The 27843-nt window shown below is 43.3% G+C and overlaps 1 protein-coding gene across 3 annotated transcripts in view; it reads left to right on the forward strand.

Annotated features, from left to right (window-relative positions):
• TEX55 (testis expressed 55) overlaps positions 1 to 27843 on the forward strand; it is a 404270-nt gene that overhangs the window by 118268 nt on the left and 258159 nt on the right. For all 3 annotated transcript variants that reach the window (XM_069202663.1, XM_069202664.1, XM_069202665.1), the window contains exons 5-8: positions 992 to 1054; positions 6005 to 6067; positions 13678 to 13740; positions 16109 to 16165. In XM_069202663.1, coding sequence (XP_069058764.1) covers positions 992 to 1054; positions 6005 to 6067; positions 13678 to 13740; positions 16109 to 16165 — 246 coding nt within the window. The remainder of the gene's footprint in view (positions 1 to 991; positions 1055 to 6004; positions 6068 to 13677; positions 13741 to 16108; positions 16166 to 27843) is intronic.

Here is a 27843-nt window from a genome sequence, read left to right on the forward strand (position 1 = left end):
TTCATCCCATGAAGAGCTTACTGTGTGGCTCATACACTGCTTTATGCTCCCCAGACCTTCCCTGGCAGGCAGGCTCTGTGCAGCTTCCAGCCTTTCACACTTCATCAGGGATTGTTAGAGCATGGTTCTGTCTGGACATCGGTTTATGGCATGTCGCTAAACACAGCCAAATCAATGCCTCTTCTTTTCTGCCTATAACCAGCCCCACACTCATTAGCCGGGGCACATCCTGTGTGGTAGCTGTCCAAACCATACATAACGCATTGTCTTTCAACACCCCTGTGAGCAACTGCAAACATGAACTCCTTCAGTAGTCACCTGAATCCTTACGAGTGAGAATGCATCTAATTGATTAAAGGAATATGTAAAACTTGGAACAGGGTGAAGGAACAATAGCTTATTTCCATATCTCATATTTAATGTTTGTTGACTACTGATGGTTATAGTCCAGTGTTGATACACTTGATGCTGAACGTTGGAGGCATCATGTCCTCTCAGCTTGGTTGATTACACTTACCCAAGAGCAGAGGCAAGACTTTGATGCCCTAGTTATACTAGCAGAGATCATAGAAGCTATTCTGGCCATAGCTTAAGGGAAGACTTCTGATCTGCTAGTTTGCTGGCAGAATTTTATTAAACATATATGGATCTATTGGAACCCCAAATACAGGAGTTGTTTTTACCTGCCGAATACAAAGGCTATCTTCTACATGTCCACCATAAGGTACAGCAGGTAAGACTTCAACAGAGCCTACTTTTGGAGGCCACATCTTGCATATCAAATAATACTTTAGATTTCATGACCTTCCGATCGCTGCTGAAACTAGCTGAGGGTGGTTACTGTATTACTAGCAGCTGAGGATGAGTACTGTGATGTGCTATGAACCAACCATGACCAACTACTACATTCACAAGAATCTTCACCACATGAGGGTATGTGACATATATGTTATGCTTTCTATAATAATATTTCTCTCCTCCCTTTTCCTAGTTCACAGACATAGAACCTATTCCAGAGGAAAGCTTTATACCTCTAGTAACTGCACATGAACAGGTAAGTTGCAAGTTTACAAAACTACCATAGTGGATGCAATACAAGTGACTCTGAGCATTGAGAGTGAATTTTCTAAATGAAATGCATATTTTTGGGTCACATACATATCTGTCATACTTATAAAATCGGGTGTAAATTAAAAATCATCAGCAGTGGTTATCTCTATTATTGCAAGATAAGCACGATTCTGAATGCCATATTCCTAGTACTTTGCAAAATTGTCTGGCTTGTTAGGTTTCTTAATTACTATGTCAACACTTTTCTTCTGTCCTTCACTAAAAAGATGTTAACTGTTGGTCTATAACGTAAAATACGTTTTTTAGACCTGTCAGCTCTTGGCATGGTTTCCCCTGTCTTTTTGGCTTCTGACCTCCTGTTTTTGATCTTGTGCTGAATTTGTTTTGTTGCTGGCTTTAGGACTGTGGACACTTTACCACTGCTGACCAGTGCAAAAGTGCAAGTGCTCTCCATCTAAATGATATTGGTGATTGGTTTATCCATGATTGGCATATTTTATTTACCATTAAGTCCCTAGTATAGTGCACCAGGTGTGCCCAGGGCCTGCAAATCAAATGCTACTATTTTGGCCTGCAGCACTGATTGTTCCACCCACATGAGTAGCCCTGCAAGCGTGTCTCAGGTCTGCCAATTTAGTGCCTATTTGCACAGTTTTAAACTGTCATTTCGACCTGGAAAGTGCACCCACTTGCAGGCCCAAACCTTCCCTTCTACTACACGTAAGTCACTCCTAAAGTATGCCCGAGGCAGCCCCATGAGGAGGGTGCAGTGTATTTAAAAGGTATGGCATGTTCTGGTGTGTTTTACGTGTACTAATAGTGACATACTGCTAAATTCCGTTTTCACTATTGCAAGACCTATCTCTTCCATAGGATAACATGGGGATTGCCTTGAAATATATTTTAAGTGTAATGTCCCATTGGGAGCAGATAGAGATATGGAGTTTGGCGTCCCTGAACTCACAATTTAAAAATACATCCTTTGGTGAAGCTGGATTTTAAATTGTAAGTTTGAAAATGCCACTTTTATAAAGTGGGTATTTTCTTGCTTAACCATTCTGTGCCTGTTCTTGTCTGCGGAATACACGTCAGGGTCAGGATGACAGTTGGGCTGTTTGTGTATTCGCTCTAGACAGTTACACAAAGGGAGTTGAGGTGCACCCTACATATCCTGATGGCCCATCACCAGGCTGATAGGTCTTCCTGAGCTAGAGTGGTGGAAGGAGCTGCAACTTACACCTGAATAGGGCTGTGCCTGTCCTCATACAAAGCAGTCTCCAACCCCTGGAGTGTCTCTGGGGGCATGGCAGAAAAGGCAGGGTCTTATGCACTACAAAGATTTCTCTTTGAAATCTGCCTACTTCTAAGACAGAAATGGTTATAAGTACTGGACTAATGACCCCTAAAATTTGAACACTTCTGGACTGAGGCCATTCTGCCAGGCAGAAGAGCTGGATGCCATAGGAGGGACTGCCACACTGCGTGTTGCTTTGTTGTGCTGGCCTGCTGCTTGCTGCTTCTGTCCTGGGAGTGAATGGACTAGACTTTGCTTTCTACATCCTGCTTTCCAAGGTTCTCCAAGGGCTTAATCTGTGCTTGCTTCATGTTAAGAAGTCTCAGTAAAATCAAAGATTTCACCTGCCACTGCCTGGGTACTGGGTACTTCTGCTCAGATTGCTGACTTGCCATGTGGTGCAAACTCCAGTCCATAGGCCCTTGGAAGTGTAAGCTGGTGACCTGAAGGAGAAAATCCACGCAATGGTGCGCCGTGGCAGAAAAAGCGATGCAGCGCCTGTTCCCGGTGCTGCAGAATCAACACAGTGCCTGTTTCCTGTGGCTCCATCAACACAGTAAGTCTGGATTTTATACCCATCGTTACCGGGGCATCAATTTCTCATTGACTCCCGCACCGCAGTAAGGAACCGATGCTGTGTGTCCAGAAATCAACGCATCCCCTTTCCTGCGAGGAAGGAACCGACGCATCACCTCTCCTGCAAGGAAAGAATGGACGCATCACCTCCCCTTCTCAGTAAGGAACTGATGCATCGCTTTGCCCTGCACAGTAAGGAACTGATGCATCGCTTTACTTTTCGGCACCTTACCTTGCCTGCGGCCCGCATTGCCTTCGCTTTTGACGCATCTCGGGTACTTTGTCCTAAAAAGATACAACCATTGATTCCTATGGATTAAGACTCCTTGAAACCTCTAAAAAAGTGATATTGTTACTTGCGTATGTTGGATTTTTGTAGTTGTGGTCTTGTTTCAGTCAGATAAATATTGGCTATTTTTCCAAACAGGTGTTGAGTCCTTTGTAGTGTTTTCACTGTGTTACTGTGTGTGAGTGTCCAAATACGTTAAACAGTGCCTTTGAGATAAGCCTGCCTGCTCATGCAAGCTACCAAGGATTATCTTAGGTGTGTGACTCCCTACCCTGACTATAGTGAGGTTCCCTACTTGGGATACATACAAACCTCTAGCAACTATATACCCCATTTCTAACAGAGTTTATGATGCTACAACATATGCGTAGAACATATTCAAATGGTCCGTCATCATTCATTGTGATACCTAAGATCACAGAACACTGTCCATCTAACTTCAAATTGGTGCATTATATTTTATAGATAAGCCGTTTATGAACTAATAGGGTGCCTCTTTCAATTCAGCCTACTTCCTAGGCCTTCCCCGCACCCTCTCTCTTTGATTCTCTTTTTTGCTTAAATCTGAGCAATGACTGAACAATTGTACTATAAAAGTGGACAGTAAAAAATGGAGGGAAAGAAGGCTTGAGCAGTGGCTGGGTAAATAGTCATGTTGGGAGTAGTATTACAGGATTCACCCTTAATAAAAGAGCTGATGCCCACTGCTGTTGAAAGAGGGAAACTCTCCACCCGGCTGTATTTTACAGCTGGGTGGAGACTAAGCCCAGCGCCCCAATCCCTCCCTAAGTGGCATTTCTGCCCTTTCAGGCCAATCGCGGTACTTCTTTCATGCTGTGTAACAGCATGAGAGAAGCGTCGTGATTGGGTGGGGAGGGAAGAAGACGCAAGGCGGCTGGAGCAGGAGCGGCGGATAGCGGAGGGGCATGTAAGTTTATTATTTTTTTTCTTTACTGCCCACCACACCTCTGATTTGTGCACCGCCCCCACCCCCGCCACTTCCAGTCAGCAGCCGCGACTGCATTGAAAACATTATGGAGAAACAACTGCAGTTACAGTTAATATTGAAAATCCTGCATGTGGAAGTCAGATTTGAGTTTATGTGAGGCAAACGTCTCTACAAATGCATGTTCATGTTTGATTGGTTTCCAATCTGTAGTACAGTTTTCATGTAATATTTATGGGCTTTAAAGTAACCTTGGATTAGTTGGAAGTCACACACAAGGCCCTGGAGGAAGGCAACTGGTGCCACAAAGATCTGCTCATTCTAAATACAATTAAATATAAAGAGATCCCTGGCTTTACGAAGTAAGGTTTCCGGCATCAATGAAGTTAACTCTTAGCTAATCTACGAAGTTGCCCCTCTTTATTTAAAGGAAAATAAAATGGTAATGCAGACTAAGGTTACAATTAGTTTGGAAATCAATGGAATGTCTTAAATTTCTACCTAGGTTTCAAGATTTCTTCCAGACTTGCTTAATTTTATTTCAATGAAAGAACCTTTTTTAGGACACTTCTTGTCTACCAGCCGCTGTGCCATTTCTACGACCCTTGTTTTCCAATGTATTATTTTAGACTCCTCGGTCTGGCGTTAACCAAGGGTTTTTGCATGCAAGGGGGTGGTGTGGGGTAAAACCGCTTGTGCAGGCAGAACATCTAGCACTCAGAATACATGTATGATGCAAACTATCTAAGAAGATTGTTATTATTATTAAGAGCCAGATCTTTCCAGCTTTTTCATGGTCGCAAACTGCCCGATTCACAGAACAGGGCCGTTTGCAACCAAAAAAAAGCATTTTCAATATACAAACCTCAATTTGCAATTCGGTAACCTATTTACCGAATCGCAAAATGGGTTTGCAACTCACTATTAGGAAGGGGCGTGCCAAGGGCGTCTCTTCGTAATAGTGACTCGCAGTGGTATATATGATTGTTTTGTGACCATGAATGTGGTTGCAAAACAATCTCAGTTAGCACCAATCTCAAATTGTGGTAACTCATTCGGAAATGGGAAAGGGTCCCCAAGGGTGTGCATGCATGCAAAAACGTTTTTTAAGAAAAAATGAAACTGAAACGTTTATTTTTTTTTCTCTTTAATTGCATCCCATTTGCCTTTAAGGAACAGGGGCTCCGTTTAAAAAAATAATAATAATAATTTGCTTTATTTAAAAGCAATCATAGACATGGTGGTCTGCTGAGCCCAGCAGGCCACGATCTCTATGATTTTTGCGATTCCCAATGGGTCGCAAATTGCGACCTACCTCATTAATATTCATGAGGTAGGTCTATTTGCGACCCACCGGGAATCGCAAAAGAAACTCAGTGGACTTTCATATATTTGAAATTGTGATTTCTTAATTAAGATTCGCATGGAATTACAATTAGGAAATCACACTTTCTAGCGTACGTACATGTGGCCCTTGTAACTTGAAGACATTTTATGAAGCGATTCTTTGCATCATCGCAGTGTGTTTTATACTACAGTGTCTCTGTGCAGTGATAAGTGGAACTCTGCAGGACAGCATGGCAGAAGAAGCCATAATTTTACCAGTGTAGGTCCATTGCTGGCTGTCTACTGACAGGAACCAGAACCTTAATCCCTCAACAAAGATTATGGCCACAGACTACAGAAAATGTATTAGTCAACAGTGTCACATGCAATGCTCAGGTCGCGAGAGAAGCAGTTCAGAAACTGATGTTTGTTGGCCGCTGTAGGAAAAGTGTTGGAGGCATCTCCTCTGGTCTTGCTTTTGATTGTAATCTCTTATTTTCAGACTGAGGAAGTTTCAGCTGAAGAAAATGCAGATGGCTTGCCTCAGCTACCGCCGGAGGATGAAGTGAGTACAATTAACAATTGACTACTTTCCCAGTAAGTAGTAAAAATCCATCTTTGAAGAGAACAAACACATTTTCCCTCTGTTTGTGTCCGGGATAATTCTCCTTCCGGGACACCTTCTGCACAGCAGAAATACAGATAAATGGTAGAAACTTTCAACCCACTTCATTTGATATCCTGTGCCCATTTAACAATCAAACACACCATAACATAACCCTAGCATTCTAGAGTCAGCACACCATTCATTTTCCAAAGGGAACAGCAAATTAATTTTGAAAATAGATTTCAAATGCATATGCAACATTCAAATCCTCAGTGGCACAATTTGTAGACTTTCCCTTTTCCAAACACCCGCTATCACTACAGCAGTTCTACAAGATAAATTTGCTATAGTAAAATACACAAAAGGGTGAGTGATTGAGTGTTCCACAAAGTGTTCGGGGAAGTAGAGTGCAAGCTGTGAGAGCACCCACAATGTTGCAATTTTGGCCCGTATTTAAACCCTGGAAGGTTGTCTTCCATTCCCCAAAGCAATGGAAGGATGTACTCCGCTGTCCTCGTGGACCGCAGCCTCTCATATTTAGAGACTTCCGCCTGCCAAGCGGACATCTTTGAGCCTTCATAGAAGCCGCCGCTACAGCTGCTCCGTGGAAGGCCATGTCAGATGCGCCTGCATAGCAAAGGTCTCTATTTTACAAACACAAACTCCCAAAGTTGGATATTGTTGTTGTTAAACAAAAAAAGAAGCACCCTCACAATCTGGTTAATTTTTTCCATCATGTTGTGGCCATTTATTTGTTTTCCTGTTCGAGACTGACACTTCCTCACTGTATGCCCCTGTCACCACCACCCTAAACACCTCCCATTCTGTGCTCATGTTACCTGATTCCGTCTCTAACCTGTCTTTTTCTTCAGGGAGAGAATGTGGTATTAAGTCCAGAGGTGCTGACTTTGGAACTGGAGAACCAGGTTTGAGTCCCGGCGTCAGCTCAACAATCTGTGATTTTGGGCAAATCACTTAATCTCTCTGTGCTTTAAAAAAAAGTGAATCTGACCATGTGTAAGGAACTGAGTAAGTGATCCCTCAAGCTCCTTGCTGCCCGATGTCTGTCGACTCCATGACACTCGAGGTCCCGTTCGCTTGCGAGAACCCGAGACCGTTCGTTGAGCCCCTTCAGACATTCATCGTCACATTCAAAGTAATTGGGGAAGTCTCACAAACACAAGAACGCGAAGAAGCTCAAATGCTGTTTGATGTCACTGTGTTCATCAAAGTCATCTGACAAGATGAGGGAGTATCACCACTCCAGGCCCCATTAGTCAGCAGAGCCTGATCCCGGGTCTTCTCCGCGCTTCCCCACTTTTTCCAGAGCTGGAGTGACCATCTCACAACTAAAAGAACTTTAAGAGGCCATTCGCTTCATCTTTGGATGTCTGGCCCCTCTGGAGCGTCTTTGGTCTCCAAGGGCATGGGTTCCCCCTCAGCATCAGTCAGGCTTGAGGAATCCCTCACTGGAACCAGAGCGGAGCCACAGAGAGACCGAAATTGAGACCTTCCTCAGAGCCCGCTCCAGGGCCAATGCCCCCAGCGCTGCAGATGCCCCTAAACATTGCCGTCCCATTGTCATTCCTGACTCCGGCACAGAGCTGGATGGGCATCATCTGATGCTGCTTCAGGCTCTGACCAAGGACATTCTTCCATAGGGCTGGTGAGGGAGACGTTTGGGAGGGGTGTATGGATCCTTATGGAGATGAACCAGTTGAGAAACAGGACAACTGGTATGACACCTCACCTGACACTGGCCTGGTTCCCTCTCCTACTGTGGATGCTTGCAATGGTAGTGCACAGGGTGGCTGAGGTCCTGGACCTTAGACTACCCTCAGTGACAGTCAAGACTAATGTCTTGACGGAGGTGCTTCAGCCGGGAGTCACACCCTCAGAACCCTTCGTATTCAATAAAGCTTTACGGACATCCTACTTGGGCCCTTGTGCAAGCCCTGCACAGGGGCTCCTGTGAATAGGACAATTACCCGCCACCATCACCCCACTTCTGGGGATCCCAGTTTCCTTACCTAGCACTCCACTCCAGAGATCTTGATGCTCCACCGTGGTGCATTCCCTACCACTCCAACAGATAGGGCATACACTTTTGTTAACAGAATGTGCTCTTCCACCAGCCTGGCACTGCGGTCAGTGAACACAGCATGCCTATTGGGCTGTTATTCCCATAAACTATGGGCTTCAGTTGTGCAAGTGCTGCATATGGTCCCAGAGAAGGCCTGGGCCATACTTTTTCATGCTGTTGCTGATGAGAGGGGTGCAGCTAAATTCACCATCCAATGTGGACTTGATAGGACCGACTTGCTGGATTGATTGATTTCATCATCAGTGGCCCTGTGGCGCCACACCTGGCAGAGCACATCTGGCTTTTTAGGGGATGTGTAGCCTTCCCTTTTGATGGCTCTCACCTTTTTTGGAGACAAGGCAGATTTAGGGCTGGAGTGCTTCAAGGACAGCAGGGCTATGTCCATGACTTTGGGCTGGTCTAAGGGGCATAGTCCACCTTCCACCCCTTTCGTTGCCACAGAAGGGGTCCCCAGCAGCACCCATACTCTCCCAGCCACCATGGGCAGCAAGCTTCCCAGCCTTTTCATGGCCATAGACCATGTGGGACAGACAGCCAGCGGTCAGGTCAATCCACCACCCCCAGGCAGCTGCTGACTGCAAGCCTCTTTAGTCATCCCTCAGACCATCATGGGTATCCAGTTGGAGGCAGGATACATCATCCCCTCCCTAGCTGGCAGTCAATAACGTCAGTCCGTTGGGCACTTCAGATAGTTCAAAAGGGCTACTCCCTTCCCTTTGTGACAACCCCACCACTTATGCCACCCACTTACTATCGGGTGATGGAGGACCATCTCTCCTTGCTCCATCAAGATGTGCGGGTTCTCTTGGCCAAGGGAGCCATAGAGAGGGTGCCTGCATCAGAAGTAGGTTGTATTTGTTATTCCCACTAGTTTTTGGTCTCAAAGAATGATGGAGGACTTTGTCCTATCCTGGATCTACTCCTTCTCAACCTCTTCCTGAAAAAGGAGAAGTTCAAAATGCTCACACTCGTCCACGTTTTGTCTGCCCTAGACCCGGGAAACCGGATGGCAATGTTGGACTTACAGGACGCATATTTTCACATCCATATCCTGCTGGCCTACAGATTCTGTCTGCGGTTCATGGTTGGCCAAGAGCACTTTCACTTTGCTGTGCTCCCTTTTGGCCTTACCAGCACCACTCAAGTGTTCACCAAGATGATGGCAGTGTCGCACCTCATCTGCGGAGGTCGGGAGATTCAGTCTTCCCCCTACCTCGATGAGTGGCTGTTGAAGTCTGGCTTGCCCCAGGTAGTTGTCACCCACATTAAGACTATGGCAAACATCCTGCACTCCCTGGGGTTCACTGTAAGCATGCTGAAGTCACACCTGACTCCTTCTCAGATGCTCCCTTTCACTGGAGCTATTCTAGAGAGTGGAATTTCAGCGGAGAGTCAACGAAATTCAGGCTCTGATTCTGATGTTTCAGCCTCTATCCTGGATATTGGTGAGACTGACTCTGAGGCTGTTGGGCCTCGTAGCCTCCTGTATCCTGCTGGTGACATATGGCAGCTGGCATAGGTGGGCCTTGCAGTGGACCCTGTATGCCCAATGGGTGCAACATCAGAGGAATCTATCTGACCTGGTCCAGTTCTCGGAGGGAACTGCAAAATATCTACAGTGGTGGCTAAAGAGCTGCGATTGGGTCAGTGGCAGACTGTTTTCCCTTCCTCAACCAGATCTAACGATAATGACAGATGCATAACTCCTGGGCTCATGCGGTCATCTGGTAGAGGAGGAGATATAAGAACTCTGGCGCAGTCTGAGCTCCACATAAACCAGTTGGAGCTTCACGCAATTCGGTTGGCATTAATAGCCTTTCCCCCTTCGATCGAGTGAAGGTGAGTGCAAGATTTCAAGGACAACACCACTGTACTGTGTTACTGCAACAAACAGGACGGGTGGGGTTATGGATCTAATGTCAAGAGGCCCTGCGCCTCTGGACATGGCTGTAACGTCAGGGCATTTTCCTGGTGGTTCAACATCTGGCAGGATCCCTGAACGCCACAGTGCCCAAACTCATCCAAAGATACCTAGCGGAACACAAATGGTGCCTCCCTTTGGAGGTGGTGAAAAGTCTCTTTCAGCAGTGGGGCGACTCTTGGTTAGAACTGTTCTCCACCACTCTCAGTCTCAGCTATTGTGCATGCTGGATTTTTCAAGGTGTCTCTCGCTCGAAGATGCTTTTCGACTCGAGTGGAGCTGCTGCCTCCTCTTCGTCTTTCTGACAATACCACTCTTGCCCAGAGTTCTTAAAACGATCTGGAACAATTGGGCTCAAGCCATTCTTGTGGCTCTGGATTAGGCACTGATAGTTTGGTAATCTGAACTGGTGACCGTAATCATTGATCCTCCAGTGAGGCTGCCTCTTCAGGATGATTTTCTGTCACAGCAACAGAGCAGGGTTATGGAGATTGAGCGGTGACAGCTTTCAACCTTCCGCCCGAAGTCTGATGTTATTCGAACAGCCAGGTATTCCTCCTCCGAGTCGGTATTTGCCTGCCTTTGGGATATGCTTGTGTCATGATGTGTTTCCCTTTCTGCATGTTTATCCAAGATTCTTTTGTTTGCCCTGTCTTTGGCCCATCAGGTTTCTGCTATTGGCACTGTTAAAGGGTGTCTGTCTGTAGTCTCTGCATTTCTGTGGTTGCCTGACTGACCGTCTCTTTTTAAATCCCCTGTTGCAGCCAGGCTCCTTGAAAGTCTGTAGCACATGTTTCTCCACATGCCATTTATCATGCCTCAGTGGGAAGTCAACCCTGTTCTCACTTTGTGATGTGTGTGTCATTCGAACCTTCGCACAATTGCCCTCTTCGGCTGCTGACCATTAAAATGCCTTTTTAGTGGCCATTCCATTGGCCAAGAGGATAAGTGAATTTCAGGCTGCCTGTGCACCCTCCCTACACCTCCTTTTACCCAGACAAACTCATACTCTGGCCACATGCCTCCTTCCTTTCGAAAGATGTCATTCCTTCCATGTAGGCCATAGCATTACACTGTCTACGTTCTTTGCTCCACCTCCACTGCCTGGACCCAAAAAGAGCATTGTCGTTCTACCTTGATTGCACAAAAGAGTTCTGGGTGGATGATCAACTCTTCATCGGCTATGTTGAAGCCAAAAAACAGAAGGCTGCGCTGAAGCGGACCACCTTGCAATGGATCATCTTGTGCATTAACATCAGGTACTGCAGGATCACACTACCAGAGCCAAAGCTACAAGCAATCGTTAGTGCGGCGTTCCTCTCCTGAGCATTGGTCAGGCAGTGACATACATTCACAAAACATTACTGCCTGACAGTCAGGTCCGCCATGACCGGCACTTTGCCCGCTCGGTCCTACAGGACTTTTTATTCTAATCGGATTTGCAGACCCACTTCCGGGGAGGTATTGCTTGGGTATCTAAACTAAGCTAAGAAACCTGCGGCTAGATATCTCTATCAGAGAAAGGAGTTACTTAGCATCTGGAGCTCCTTTTGTAGTAGACCATCCCATCCTCACTCCGCAAAGTCCTAAAAGTTACTGACATCAGTGCACCGAGGTGGCGCCTGTATAGGTACCGCACACGTCCTTTCATGGCATCATTGGCAGGAATGACACCAATGTAGAAGCGTACAGCGCCACCTACTGGAGCATAGGTGTAGTGCTCTGAAATCTTCTGGATCCTGTCTGATACCTGGGGATATTCTAAGGTAATGAATCTGCGGCAAGATATAGGGCCAGGTGTACGTAGATGGAATGTTGTATTTCCTAAATTGCAACTTCACAGAAATTGCTATTTAGGAAATGCAAAATGCTATGTACCAAGATACCGATTTCCTAATAGCAATTCCTACATTGTAGGAATCACTATTAAGAAATCGCAAATAAGAAATCCCATGTCATTTGTGACAATGGGCCGTTTTTTCATTTCCCAAAGAGCAATTTCCTATTAGGATTACCTATTTGGGAAATGCAAAACCAAGGATGGCTATGGGCAAAAGGCCCTCCAAAATGCACCCAAAAAATAGTGGTGCACATATAGAGCACACATTTGCCCAAAGGGCATATGTTTGCACTATTGCAATTAAAAAAAAAGCATTATGGGGTGCCTTTTTTAAATTGCACATGGTTACCATCGACTTGGTAATTGCATTTCCCAAATGCCCAATTCACATTTAGGAAATGCTTTGTACATCTGAATAGGAACCACAAATAGGTAATCCCTATTTGTGATTTCCTATTCAGAGGATCGCAAATTGCGATTTCTGTTGGGTCGAAATTTGCGATTCCCTAAAGGGCTTTGCGTACATCTCAAAAGCCCATTTTACATTTCTTAATTGCCCGAAATAGCGATTTGGACCGTTAAGAAATATAAAATGGCTTTGTACATCTGGCCCATAGTCTATGCCAGATATGGAATTACCAAAGGTAAGTAACTTGTTCGTAAGACCACATGTAAATGGCTTCCCCCATTTCCCAGTAAGAAGCAAATATTTATGATCAAGAATGATTCTACCCATGTATTCAATAATATTCTTTCTAACTCCTCTGTTCCAGTATTTATTAGGAGATTGTGTATTCTTTTGCGTATGTCGTGTACAGACAAATATAAAGAATATTGATGAGTCAGTAGATGGGTCTCACGTCACATATACACAGTGAATGAGCTAGACTTCAAATTACAACATCTAGTTGTCGATGGATGAGCCAGCTATACAACTGAAGCCGCCTCCTCATATGGCTGTGAAGGTATTGACTTCACCAGTTGTTCAGCAGGTAGTCCGAAAAAGTCCATTAGCTGTAAGTTGGGGGCATACATATATACTAAGGTGAGGGGTACACCATCTAACCTTTCCTCCGCTGTGACCTATTGACCCTCTTTATCTGCTTGGACTATTGTTTTCTTTACTCCCTCTAAGGGAATTATAATATGTTTCCTGGTGACATAAGAAATCTGCTTTCTTGGGGAACCCAGCTTGGTGGATAATCCCCCAGTTATCGGGTTTGATAAAGGAAGTAATTGATTTGTAAGATCATTGGTAGGCTATAGGGGCAGGGTCTATACATGCCCAGCCACATTCCTGCTGTGAGATAACATCTGTGTGCAGGCGGGGGATTAAGAAACAAAGAAATATGTTTTGATTTGCAGGTCTGCCCTAACCCACTGGCATCAAAAGCACAAGCAGAACCTTAGCTGACAGACGTACTAATGTGCAGATAAACACTGATGTCATCAATCCTCAGGTTTAGCAAACAGGGTCGCCAACAGAAGCAATGCTCCTTTTAGTGTTGGGTGCATAGGAGCCCTTGGTGTAGGTACCATGTAGTCCTCCGTGGCTTGGCTGCATCTGGGATATTGTGTGACTATTACCTTGCACATGTTGGCATCAATGTGCAGCCAGAAACAGTTTGCTAAGATTCTGAATTTAGAAGCGATGGCAGCTCATCATACTATGTGGAGTTTGATACTTATGTTTTATTTTTCAGACTAAAGAAGTCGGAGCTGAAGGCAAGACAGCTAGCTTACTTCAACAACCACAGGTGGAGGAGGTGAATACAGTTAACTAGACTGAGCACTGTACAAATCTCAAGTGCAGTGATCGTAACATAGAGTTAGACTGCCAAAAGAAAAAGATCTGTGTGATCCATTTGATTTTTCACATATAACAATAATGGAAGTTTATCAACTAAAAACATTAATGAATGGGATCAGAACTTTTTTTGCCAGATTGAATCTAACTGATCTTTGGATCTTATAATCTTTGAGGCTTTTGGGAAGTTTGCTGTATCATCAGTATAGCTAATGACAAACACATGCGGCAATGTTCTCTTTACATAGAAACTAGCATAATAGAGACTCACTGCATACAAATGGCCCCTCTTAAGCACAGGAAGTACCCCTAAGTAAAGATGTAAGAATTAATCATAAAGTCCTCCACATGAACGAAGTGGTGGGTTCCTTACCATCCAAAAAGCCACTAAATAACAAGATCTCTCTCACTTCTGTTCTGATTGTCCAAATCCATGATGTCTAAAATTAGTGACATGGGTGGCGGAGCTGACCCAGCCAGGCTTCCAAGCAGACCTATTCTCCCAGATCTCTGGCACAGCCCTGTCATTGGAGGCCCTGATTGGCAACTGGATTTGAGGAGAGGAGACAGCATCCCTGCTGTACTAGGGGAATATTTCTTTGAGTGTCAGTGATGCTGTGGCCACACCAATGGAGCGAAGGTTAGTGGTTCCTGGAACGCTTAAGTTCATGCTATCACCAGCATGCGAGGTGGGCTTGGCATGGTGAAGCTTCGCCCTGGAAGACTTCAGAAGTGTGGCAAGCTTTGCCTGGAGGGAACTCTTTTCACGCTGGTGAAAGACTTGTCCCCAGGACTGACCCTGTTGCATATTGAGACCGCCAGGGGGCCGTGGTACTGAGGAGCAAAGGAGAGGAAGCAGCAGTACAGCACAATGAATGCCTGGCTGCTGCGTCTTGTTTGGCTCCTGTAGATGAGTGCCAAATTCAAGTGACAACCACCAGGGTTGTGGGACAGACAGATTGCTGATTCTGTGAAATGGCCCCTACAGTGGAAAGACAGGAAAATACAGGCGGGGAGGAAATTAAATACTTTTTTGCACACATCGCACAACCCCAGCCTGGCATAACTGACAACGTTTAGCAAGTGAGTAATGGAGACCTGAAGATAGAGGACACTGAATCCCTCATTTTATCGACACTGCAGGTCCATCAGAAAATGACTGTAAACATTGATTGAAAGGTGAACTCAATTTTGCTGCATTAACTTCAACACAAAAGAGGATCTTGAAGACTGAGTGAGAACTTGAGGGGATGACAACACGAGTGTCACAGGAGTCTTTAGTATGTGAATTGAAAGCAGGCAAGATAAAACAGTTCATTGTCCAAAACAGAATAGTTTCTACCCCTGCTTTAAATGGAGACCCAGCAGGAAACTATTGGTAACTTTGAGATTGGCCAATATTTGAATGCTGAAAGTGCCAAATGGTTAAGAGTAGAACAGGCTTCTTTTGACCTCAACCCTGGAGAAGGATATCTTGGCACCCACAACCCATGCAGTATTAATGGTCCAAAAAGCCACAGGCTTCCCACCAAAGGCTCAGGACAAATGTGGATGTCAAGGGGATAATGATCGTGGAATTGAGAAGCCCTCCAGAGTGGATGTAATCATATGTGTGGTGGCTAAACCGAGAACCAGAAATCCACAGGGAGATGCAGTTTTGATATTTCCAGACTATAGTTGTGCTAAACAATGCCAAGGGAGCCAGTTACAACAAATAAAAGTAGACCTGTTACGTTGATGAACTGAGGCATCCCTTTGGCAGCTAGCAATAACTGAAGGTTAGAAATAAAAACTCTGAGTTTGTGTTCGCACAAGTCGAAGCAGCAACAGCCTTTCTGGAGACAAAACAGCACGACCAGGCAGGGTTACCCGAGACCTAACACTCTCGCAGTGCATTGCTGAAGACTGAGATTTCTCTTTTTTTGGGTTCTCTAAGTTACTGGGCACGACTAGGTAACTCCCTTGAGCCTAGGGGGATTTTGTATGTAATTTCCATTCCAGTTTCTAAGGGTAGTGCTTTGCATGCTACTGAGACATTAAAAGTTGAAGTAAAAACTGATGATGTCTTCTCTTCCTTCTCTCCCTTGCACTTTAGTGCATGGGGTCAGAAATAAGCTATGGGTAGTTTTGGAGGTGAACATTTCTTTTTATCAAAGGTTTAAAAAAGTTTCTACTTGCCTGTCTGGCTGGGTTGTGGGCAGAGGAGCTGTATTTGACCAAACAATTAGTGACATTCAGAGAAGATCAATATTAAAAGCTGCAAAATGTACTTGACTTCTCATTTTGCTTTGTCAATGTTGACACAAACAATTCTTGTTTTGATTCAGGAGGTGATGCTTGAAGACAAGGTGCACAGCTTGACTACGCTGCCTGATGAGGAAGGGGTGAGTGCATGCAATGACACAGAATACATTATCAGTTGCATGTTTCCTATTCGAAACAAAGCCTGATGCATTTATAGGCAGACATCAGCAGCACCATTGGTTTCTTCTCTATTTTCAAGTCAATGCTGGGCAATTGTTCATTGTTACCAAATAGTTTTAATTTGTGAACAATATATATCAAAACGCATATTGGATTAAACTAAGTCATTCTAGTAACCAAATCAATAATCACATTCATACCATGATGTGCAGTAGTACTATATTATTATTTGGAATGTTTCCTGCTTCTTCTTTTATCCACTACCTGCATTACGATGTTTTGTAGTTGAGTGGCAAATCTAAGCCCCTAAATAATGTTGATGACCCCTTTCCCGGTCTCTGTTGAAATCACAGATATGAATGTTTGCATGAGATAACATCTGGTTATGAGCTATGTAGTCCATTAGTTGTTCTGTGAAGTTGAACGCGAGTTTTGGTGGGCAGTTAATCAGATACAAATAGGTTCTACTGGATGGTGGTACTAGGATTGCTACTTTTCACATTCAAAAAGCTGAATAGCTCTTTGTTACCATTTTTTTGCAGATTTTTGAGTTTCTAGAAATTGTGGCTAGACCACCATCAAAATGAGAAGATCAGTGGGCTCTAATCATGTACTATTCTGCTCATACTAAGGAGCCAATAATGAAAGGGCATGCGCCATTATTTAATGATTGTTTTTGCCCTCCACCATTTATTCTCCCATAACCTGTTGTAGTCTCATTTTAATATTTCATGTGAGTAAACTGGAGATAATTTCGAGTTTATTTCTATGAACCCTGGTACTAAATGTATACTTCATGGCCCAGTACATAACAACCAGAACCTAAAGCATATTAAACAGTTATTGACATCCTTAATGAACTCTACTAAATGTGCATCTTAATGTTTCTTTGATATCAGAAACAATCTTGAAGCTCAGGATCATTCAACAAAGATCCTCTTCACAAACAGAGATATTTACTGTAGAGATATTTCCGTAATTGAGGCCTGATTACAACTTTGGAGGAGGGTGTTAATCTGTCCCAAATGTGACGGATATCCTGCCCACTGTATTACGAGTTCCATAGGATATAATGGACTCATAATACGGCGGGTGGTATATCCGTCTCATTTGGGACGGATTAACACCCTCCTCCAAAGTTGTAATCAGGCCCATGGAGTCATCCATTCTGATGATCTCAGACCGAATAGTCCCCTCCCCAAAACAATCCTGCAAAAATGGAGACCCTTTACTCCATCCGCCCATTCCCAGAGAAAATGTTTCTACTTAACAAGCAATGTCTGAAAACATAAAATATTGTGTCATATCCTAAGGTTACTGTACTCACTTTGCACTAATTCTGGCAGAATTTACATCACAATACAAATCTTAATGCTACTTTACTAATTATGCAAATTGTTAGAATAAGGTTTTCGATTGGCAGAGGTATGCATCCTGTCCAAGCAGGAACTACAATCCTAGTCAGGGCAAGTCAGAAACACACCATAAATTAACCTGTGCTCATCCTCTGGTAGCTTGGCACCCAGCAGTCAGGCTTAACCTAAGAGGCAATATGTAAAGTTTTGGTGCAATACTTCAAACAGTAAAACAGTGAAACACCACACAAAAAGATACCACACCAGATTAGAAAAATAGATCTTAATTTAATGAGAAAAATGACAAAAATCCTGTAAGTAGAAGTTGAGATATGAACTTTCAAAGCGTAAAGTTATAAGTTGTAGTCTTTAAAGCAGCATCTGGGGCTATCTAGTTGCGCTAGACTGGGTCAAATTTGAAAAGTCAGGCCAATTACGATGGAGCGTGGTTCGGATTCAGGGACCAGACTTGGCCCGCTATAAAAACACCTTGGTTCGGAGATGTGTCGATCTCTAGAACAAGATGCAAGGAGCAAAGGAGGCGATGCTTTGCCATCGATCCCACAGATGTACACGATGCGGCAGTTCTGAGACACACGAAGTCGAAGATGTGTCGGGAATGGAGATGATGCGTTGCACAGTTGCCAATGTGGTACTCCCTACCCTCACAGCAGCAGCGATGTGCCAACAGCGATGCAGTGTCCTCGATCCTCACAGCAGCGGCGATGCGTTAGCATTGATGGAGATGCTCCAATTCCTTATGGTGCAATGGCATTGATGTGCAGGTTCTGGCAGTTGCAGTACTTTAAACCCACTTCCAAGGGCCCAGGACTAGAATGGACCAGAACGGACTGGAATGGCACCACTTATCAAGGCAAGACTTGAAGCAAGCAAAGTCCAGGTTCTGTTGCAGGATGAAGAGAAATCTTTGATTTCCCTGAGAATTCAGAAGAACAGGGGGCAAGCCAGCAAGCCCTAGGAGTCACTTTGATTCTGGGTTAGAGAGGTTCAGATCCAGTCCTTCTGACATCTAGGCAAGGAGGGCAGCTGGTCAGCAGAGCGGGAGTTCAGCAGAGTCCAGCAAAGTGACAGTCCTTTCAGCAGCACAGCAGTCCTTCTTTGTGGGAAAGTATCCACAGGTCCGGAAGTGTACTAACGTGGTGGTGACAGAGGTCCATTTCTTATACCCAGTTGTGCCTTAGAAGTGAAGGAGACTTCAAAGAGAGATCTTTGAAGTACACAGGGTCCCTGCACTTTCTGATCTTGCTCCAACAGACTACAGGGGATTATGCAACCCTGTGTGTGAAATCAGGACACAGCACATTCAAGTGTAAGTCTCAGCTCCTCCCTCCCATCCTGCCCAGGATGGTCCATCAGGCTGTGGATGGCCTATCAGTCACACATAAGCTCCCTTTTCTGTGTGGCTATCTGGAGGGAATGCACAAGAGCCCATCTGTCACGCTCCCCGACGTGTATTCAGAGGCAGGCAGAAGGCACCAAGAAGGTTAAATTAAGAAAAGGCCTACTTTCTAAAAGTGACATTTTCAGAATTTGAATGTAACATCCGACTTCAACATAAGTTGTGATTTTTAAATTCTAATTCCAGATACACCGAACGTTAGGATCTCATACCTTCCCAATTGGAAGTTACATTTATAAAATGTAATAAAGCAATCCCTATGTTAGGTTTTGCAGTAGTGAAACAAATACATTTTAAGAATTTCTCACTACTGCGACAGGTAAAACCTATATGTACATGCCCTACTTTAATACACTGCACCATGCCCTTGGGCTGTCTAGGGCCTACCTTAGGGGTGACTAATATGTATTAAAAAGGAAGGTTTGGGCCTGGCAAGGAGGTTAACTTGGCAGGTCAAAATGCAGACTAAAACTGTACACACTGGTTCTGCAATGGCAGGCATGGGACATGTTTAAAGGGTTATTGAATTGGGTGGCACAATCAGTGGTGCAGGCCCACTAGTAGAATTTAATGGACAGGCCCTGGGTATATGTAGTGCACTGTACTAGTGACCTATAAGTGAATTAAATATGCCAATTGTGGATAAGCCAGTCTTACCATATTTTAAGCAGAGAGCCCATGCACTTTAGCACCGGTTAGCAGCAGTAAAGTGCCCAGAGTCCTAAAGCCAGCCAAATGAGGTCAGCAGAACAGGAGGTCTGAAGGCAAAAAAGTTAGGGGAAACCACACCAAGGATGCCAGGTCTAGCAAATATAATATGGTTTGTTTTAAGTAAGACATATCTGCTTTTAATACACATTTGAATTACACAGCTTGAGTCTGTTCAAGAGGACTTAAAATGATAAAAAGCATTATCTGTGTATTTTCTATGACTTATGGGACTCTTCGGGAAGTGAAATTGATGTGTAGGGCATGGTGATTCTTCCAAAGTTTTTTTTCCACTCTAAGGAGGTCAGGGAATAGGTTCACTTTTGGAACCCATGTTGCTAATTTGGATTAAGCCTTGGTAGCCCATTTGTGGCCCAAGACCAAAGTTGAGAGAAGACTTGGGTAACTTGTGTTCTACTTAATGATCTTTTAAGAATGGTGAGAACTATGTCTGTTTTTTTAACAGCAGTAGATTCCTCAATGTGGGAGTGCCCTAGTAGCATAGTAAAAAAGGAAGGTTGAGTAGCAAACATGTAATAAAGGTGTATCTGCCTTACATGGGCATTGGACATAATGAAGAACTAAACATGAGGAGTAGTTTGGTATGTATCGTGATAACATCTAAGCACACAAGGCTGTACAGAACAGAGTGGCAATGCTCATTTAGCTGTTGTCCAAAATAACCCATCATTCCTTTGATGTAACTCTGTTTGTTCACTATGCTGTCTTCAAACTAGTTGGCAATCACATAATTATCTCATACATACTGGGGTAAGGTGTATCGATGCCTCAGCTGCACCTAATACAATCGCGTATGGGTAACATTTTGCCCAAACCTGTGGTCCCCTGAGCAGCCCTAAGTTTGAGATCGAGGCCAGTTTTTGGAGTCAACATAACCAAACCTTTCTATATCAACCAACTCTCAGAAAGATTGGGTTTGATGGATGCTGTAGACCCAAAAGATTGGTCTTTTGACTGATCATGTAACGTCTCCAAACCTGCAGAGGCCTAAATGTGTTACAGCAGCTATGTCTTTTAGTTCATAGCTTCAGAAGGGACTAAAGAGGCAAGATAATCCACTGTACATTACCTGATATTAGCCCTGTTAAACACAATCTTACAACTATTGATATTTCATTCTAAGGACATACAGTCGAGATTTGAAGAAGAAATTAAAGATACAATGCTTTGGTTTGTTGTTGATTACTTTTCAGCTAAAGTGTGTCACATATTGAATTCTAGTTTTACCTTAGTGAAAAGGACAATAACTCCATTCCCTAACTTTAATACAATGCTACTTTTGGTAATCTGTTGTCAAATGCTAGTAGTTGAACTAACTGGTTCAATAGATCTGCTGAAGTTAAGACTGAATCCAGCGAAGAGGTCCGAATTGTGCTTAGTAGCTGCTGCTGTAATGCGGCACGTATGATGCTTCCACCAAAGATACCCACGGCAATAAATTGATTTAGTTCGCTGCTTCTCTGAAACCAGGAGTATGTGCAACTGGCATCTAACATCAACCAACACACCTAACACCTGCCTGTTCCTTCCTCTAAGCATTGTGTTGTGGAACGTAGTAGACCTTGACTTCCAACTGATATGTCATTAATTCTGTGGCTGTTGGAAAAAACTTGCTGTTATTTGTGTTCAAGATATTTGATTATGGGAAATTGAAGGCTTCTGGAATGTGTGCTATTTTGTTTGTGGAAGAAACTGATTATTTGCCAATATTTACCAGAGTACCCTGAGGCTCACTTTAAAAATGGGGACTTACAGTGCGGAATTGGTAATGCCGGCCTAATTGCCCCCAGTAATTCCTGATTTTCCCAGAATTTCACTAAGAAATCTTGGCGGCTGAAATACCATGATGAAGGCCACTAGTTGCCCTATTTATAAAAAAGTAGTAAATTTGGACCCATACAGGTATGCTTATGAATGGGTGCGGGTTTACTACTTTTGGGCAGGTTTCCAGATGTTGTACTGGGAACACAATGTGACATCTGCCTTATTCCCCTTTGGGAAAATTTGCACAGCATAGTTTTAGGCAAAGGAAGTATGGAGCCATCTGTGAAAACACACGTTTTCCCTCCACGAGGGAGACATTTTTTCCCATGAAGAAAGTCTTTCTCCTAGACTCCCAGTACGTCTGCCCTTGACTGGAACAATTTTCAGACCATTTTTAGGATGGGCTGGGGTTAGATTAGAGTTTGTGGGTACCCATAAATGTATGTTTGTAGGCATTCACAAACTCACACTGAGTTAGGTCCTCTTTCCATTCCTTGCACAGAATATTCTACTGCGGATTTCTCTGCACTCATAGCAGAGAAACCTGCAGCAGTAATGACATTTACAACTGCTAAGATCATCTTGTAAGTTCCTGGCAGGCATGAATGAAGGTATTTTAATTGATAAGCATTCATTCATGTATTGGTGAAAATACCTTGGCGAATCGGACCCCAGGTCTGCAGGTTTGACTCAGGCCTTGCAATTTTGAGGAAACTGTTAACTCTGATTACTGGTTCCCTCAGGTTAGGTATGTCACCTCATAGTGAAAATAACCACCCTCGAGGATATCCAGTTAATCAGAGGTTAGATGTTTTATAAACTTAATCTATTTATATTTCCAACTCATGCATTTTTGGAAGGTCAGAATAAATAAAGTTTTTAGTATCTCCATTCCAAGAGTCAATTAAAAGCCACAACTTGTACTATAGTGATATAACAAGCTGTATTACTGCTCCGCCCCATGTGATCTTCAAGTCCAAAACCACCAGTTCAATTATATATATATATATATATATATATATAATAATTACATTTTACTGTCATTTGACAGAATCTTGTCGCTGGAAAAGTACTGCTGGCTGCAAACTATAAATGCTCGACCTGTTGATCATTAACTTTATGAGAGCGTTGATGAACTTTAAAGGAAGAACTGAAGGTTCGCTGCTCTGAGCAAAGTGACAAGACCAATTAAATTCACTCATAAAAGCTTTGATGATAACAATCTAAGCAGGAGTTGTGCTGGTTGGGACTTATGCTACCAATTAATTCAGAGTGCAATCTGGACTCTAAAGCGAGGTATACATAGAACTATGATGCCCAGAACGCGTCTGCGCCACTAAAAGGCATGTTAATGGGAATAACCTGTGTCTACAGACTGAAACCACTGGATAAACAGGGAGAGTCAAAACGCGTTGTGGTTCCTGACAATGCTGTTTGTGTAATAAATGGAATCCGCAAAGTGGAGCCTCAAGGGAGTGTGATGTTTTATGTTGGAATGAATATATATATATATATATATATTATATATATATATTATATATATATATATATATATATATATATATATATATATATATATATATAATATATATATATATACACACACACACACACACACACATATATACACACATATGTCTGCATATATATATATCAATATATGTGTATATATACACAAGGATGGACTTGGTATATCCATAAATATATGTATGTATGTATATATATATATATATATATATATATATACACATATATATATATATAGAGAGAGAGAGAGAGATTCACTTAAAAAACCCAAAGTGTTGTAATATCTGGGGTAACTAGCAGTACATGGCAAGGGCGCGACTTGTTTTTTAAAAATATATATTTCGGCAGATCCACGTATCTGCCGGGACACTCACTGAAATTTGTTTTAAAAAATGCTTTTTGCTCTGGGTGGTGGGGAGCTCCCTCTGGGACCCTAGCACTAGCTCAAAGAGGTCAAGGTGTCCCTACCCTGTCCCCTTTTCGTTTTTGTAATTGTTTTTTCTGGGACTGGCCGAAGCTGACTACCAAGATGGCTGCCAACACTTCCTTGGTGATGTGTTGGCAGCCAATCAGATCTCAGCACAAGTTTGGAGGGTTTGCGAAGCCTTTGCATCCCTATATATACAAATTTAATTTTTCTTTAATTTCTCAAAAATGACTTAACAGATTTACACCAAATAACAAGGGCACTTTCTGGACCAAGAGCTACCTTTCTGCCAAATTTGGTTTAATTCTGTCCAGAGATTCAGGTGCTATTTCTGTTCAAAATCCCTATGGAAAAATGCATGGGGGAAAAAGAGTTTTGGGACCCCCCCCTTTTTCTCAGCCCCCGCTCGACGGATCACCCCCAAAACTTTCCAGACAGCACCAGGTAATATAATATATACACATATATATATATATATATATATATATATATATATATATATATATATCAGGTTAACAAATTTACACCTAAAAATGCAAAATTGAAATAAAACATATACATTACTGCTGTCAATATATGCTGTCCCTTAGTGCACCTATTTATTGTGCACAGAGACTGTAATGTGAAGGACAGCTTGAGAAAGGTCTAATATGGAGTATGCAAGCCCACAAATAAATTCTTAGAAGTGCCATTCACTAAAAGGGAACACCTTATCAAACACCAAGAGCATCTCTTCAATGAGGGCCCTTATCTCCTAATCTAATTAAGAGTTCCCACTTTCCCCCATTTTGCTCATCATTAACTCCAATTTCTCTATAATGTGGTGCTACTGCGTGTGCTGTCTCAACTCATAAATCTCATTATGTTTGAATTGTATATTATTACATCCCACTGACTTCCTCACTGCATACCCTCACATGTATGTACCATAATTTGGGAAAGCTGATTGATAATCCATTAGCCAACCGCAGTTCTCCAAAGTGTTGGTTCTTCATTATATACATTCTTTCCAATTAAAGATAAATATGGCTAGTCCTAGCCTAACATATCTGTAACTCCTCCTGACAATCTTAAATGGATGTATGACACATAAAACTAATAATTATTGAAACCCAAATGAATCAAGCCCCCATCCCAACAATCTCTTCATAAGGCCTGTTTCATAGGTCCCCAGGATAAAAATCCAAAAGGTTTTCCTTTCTTTACGCATAGTAGTTCCTGCCTGACTGCCATAAGATCTAACTTTCTTAAGAATCAGCCTTTTTAAAGAGGATTCATGATGTCCCTTTTCAAGGCATTGCTCGAGCAGAGGTGCCTGTGCCTTCTTGGCGTGCACTGTCCGACTTGTGTTCTCCAAATCTCCTCCAAAATTCCCTACCCGTTTCTCCAACATAACCTAATCCACATGGCCATACTATAAGGTAGACCGCATTTTGGCTCCTGCAGTTAGTCATTTAACTAAGAGTTATTTTGCGTACCTGATACTCTAATTTTCAGTTACAATAGCTGCTCCACAAACATTGCAAGTTCCACATCGATCATTCCCTTCGATGGAGGTACCGCCTCCGATACTTCTTTGGGTTCACCCTGATTGCTGCTTCATGGGGGTGTGGGCCAGTTTGTCCCAACTAGCATTTCTTCTGGAGGAATACAATGGTTTCTCTATGAGGCTATCATCATCTTTGGTATTTAGAATCCTCCAATTAGAATCCAAAATTCTCCTTATCATTTGATTGATGTTTGAAAGATTAGTAACGCATACTAATCTATTATCCTAATGCTTCTTTTTATTCTGCAAAAGAGCTTTACGGTTGTAATATTTTGCTCTCTTAAAAGAATTGTTTGTTCACTAGGCATTTGGGATATCCTCTTCGATAGAATTTTCTTTTCAATTCTTCCTCATTTCTTAACTAAGCCTCCATCCTTGAGCAATTCCTCCTAAGTCTGAGGCACTGTCTGAATGGGAGAACAAAATGCTCCCATACTGGTCCCCTTAATTTGTTGGAATAAATCCTCCTCGAATAAAAAAATATATATATAGAACAGTACATTCTCTAGACATTCCAATATGAAAGCCACAGCTCTTTCCCCGACCGTGTTCATTAGCAGTTGTTTCACAGTCTCTTGAGCTTGGAATATATGCTGGTGAGTAAATATTTAGGAATGGACGGATGTTTGGTGGTTTGGTGATTTTGTTTTAATTTTTCTAGAGATTGATCAAGTTGTCATTATGGAATATTGCACTCCTAATGTAACATAATACTTAGGGCCTGATTATTAAGTTGGAGGTCTGGCCGTTGGACCCTCAATAAGGCGGTTGGGAGGACGCCGCTAAGCCAGCAGCATCCTGACTGTCTTATTTGAATGCTTCCTTGGGGCTGTACGATGGAGACAGTGTGATGGCATTGGCTTCGGCTCTATGGGGGTGCCCAGGCCAATGCCACTGTCTGCGCTGCCAGTACAGTCGGAATGCGCACTATTGCCCTTGCAGACAGTGCGCATTCAAACTCTGCTGACAGGGGCCTCTGCACTGCCCACGACATGGGCATTGGCGGTGTAGGGGCCACACAGAAAAAGCAAGCCAGCCCCACCATGAAAAAGCCAGCGGACAGGCAAGTCGGCACCATTGTGCTTGACCACGGCTATCCGCACTGGCGGAACTGCTGGAGCTCTAATCCTGGCGGGTGCGGCGGTTTTGTGGCATCTGACTGCCAGCATCCAAATCTGGTGGTTGGACTGCCAAGGATGCGGCTGTCAGACCTCCACCGCAGGTACGGCGGTCCAAGGACCGCCGTCCTCGTAATTTTGGGCCCTTCGTCAAATTGAATGTATACATCGAAGGAATTTATTTATTGCATTGTTATGAATTTTGTATGAAATGTTATACTCAGTGTAATACAATTTAAAAAAATCTTTTTGAAATTATAGTGGGTTAGTAATGATTTAAGGATTAATTCATTGTAATTAATTTGGCTAACGGGTTCTTTAATATATATTGATTTGTTCCTCCCCCCCTTCTAGAGCCGTTTATAAAATTTTTTGAGGTTCCCTTTGTAGGATAGCTCGCCTCTACTTTTTTGCCAGACAAAGAAGCAGATGGATACAGTATGAGCGAGCAGCTTGTGGACATGTTGTTGATACAATGTATCACACTGAACCTTTGGGGTCGAAATTGCAACGCAATTTAAGTCTGTACGCCCTACGGGGCTGGATAAACTAATGAACTTTTGAAACCAGGATCCAGCACCAAGGAAACTACATGTTGGGGTGGACTGACGAGTTCAAATAGGAACAAATTCATTATTACGTATTTTAAGTCTTTCACACACACTCACTGTTTGACGAGCACTTGTTACACTGCTCATGAGCACTTTGCTTTGTCAATTTTAATTATGTAGTGAACTGAACTACTGCCAACAAATATATTCCTTGCAAAGAGAAACTATGCCACATAGTTGTATGCTTTAGAATATAATTGTATCAGTTGATGTGTTTGGGGAAGGATTGTTTCAGGTAGACTACCTGTAAATATTTTAAAAAACAATTCAGTGTTTCCGACAGAGCCAAACCTTTGACTATGTCCGTCTGGTTACTATGCTTACTCACTACTAACATTAAAGCTAGCAAGATTAGTTTGCCAAACTTTCTAGTGCTAATGACAATTTGAACCAGTGTGACATCAACACGGGAAAGGGATTGACATAATGAAGGCTAACTTGCTACAACAGAGGTGCTGTAAACAAAGGCAGTGTACATTCTGGGGTTCAAATAATAAAGACAACAGAAATAGCTGTAAGCCCCCATATCAGTAGTTTATCGTCTATAAAACCATAAACATCACTCCCTCTCTTCTCACATGGCCACTGATTCACCATACTCAGGGCCTCAGGACGAGGCTGGTGGTCTTCACACCGCGACCGCAACATTAAAACCCTGGTGGTCAGAGTGCCAGGGTTACACCAGCATCCATGAATCAGAAATCATAATCTGTCAGGGCAGCACTGCATGCAGTGCTGTCCTGCAGATTACAACCTAGTTCTTCGCCAGTCATTTCATGGTGGTTGCACCGCCATGAAAAGGCTGGCGGAGAACAGATGCAGGGCGCAACGGGGGGCCCCTGCTCTGCCCATGCACATGCACCTGCCCAACATCGCATTGTTCGCTATCTGCTTTGCAGACAGTGATCATTGCGAGGGTGCTGGTGCACACTGCGGGCTACAGCATTGCAGCCGGCTTGGTTATCAGCCAGAGACAATGCTGTAGCCTGTTTCCCGCTAGGCCAGCGGGCGGAAACCTCAGTTTCTGCCCATCGACCTAGCGGGAAACTCTTAATAGCTCTGGTAGAGTGGTCGCCACGAAGACGACAGCCACCCTGTTGGGAGTTTGCCAGATGGGCTTTTCAGTCTGCCAAACTCT

The sequence above is a fragment of the Pleurodeles waltl genome, chromosome 8, assembly GCF_031143425.1.
Source record: "Pleurodeles waltl isolate 20211129_DDA chromosome 8, aPleWal1.hap1.20221129, whole genome shotgun sequence".
Taxonomy (NCBI): Eukaryota; Metazoa; Chordata; class Amphibia; order Caudata; family Salamandridae; genus Pleurodeles; species Pleurodeles waltl.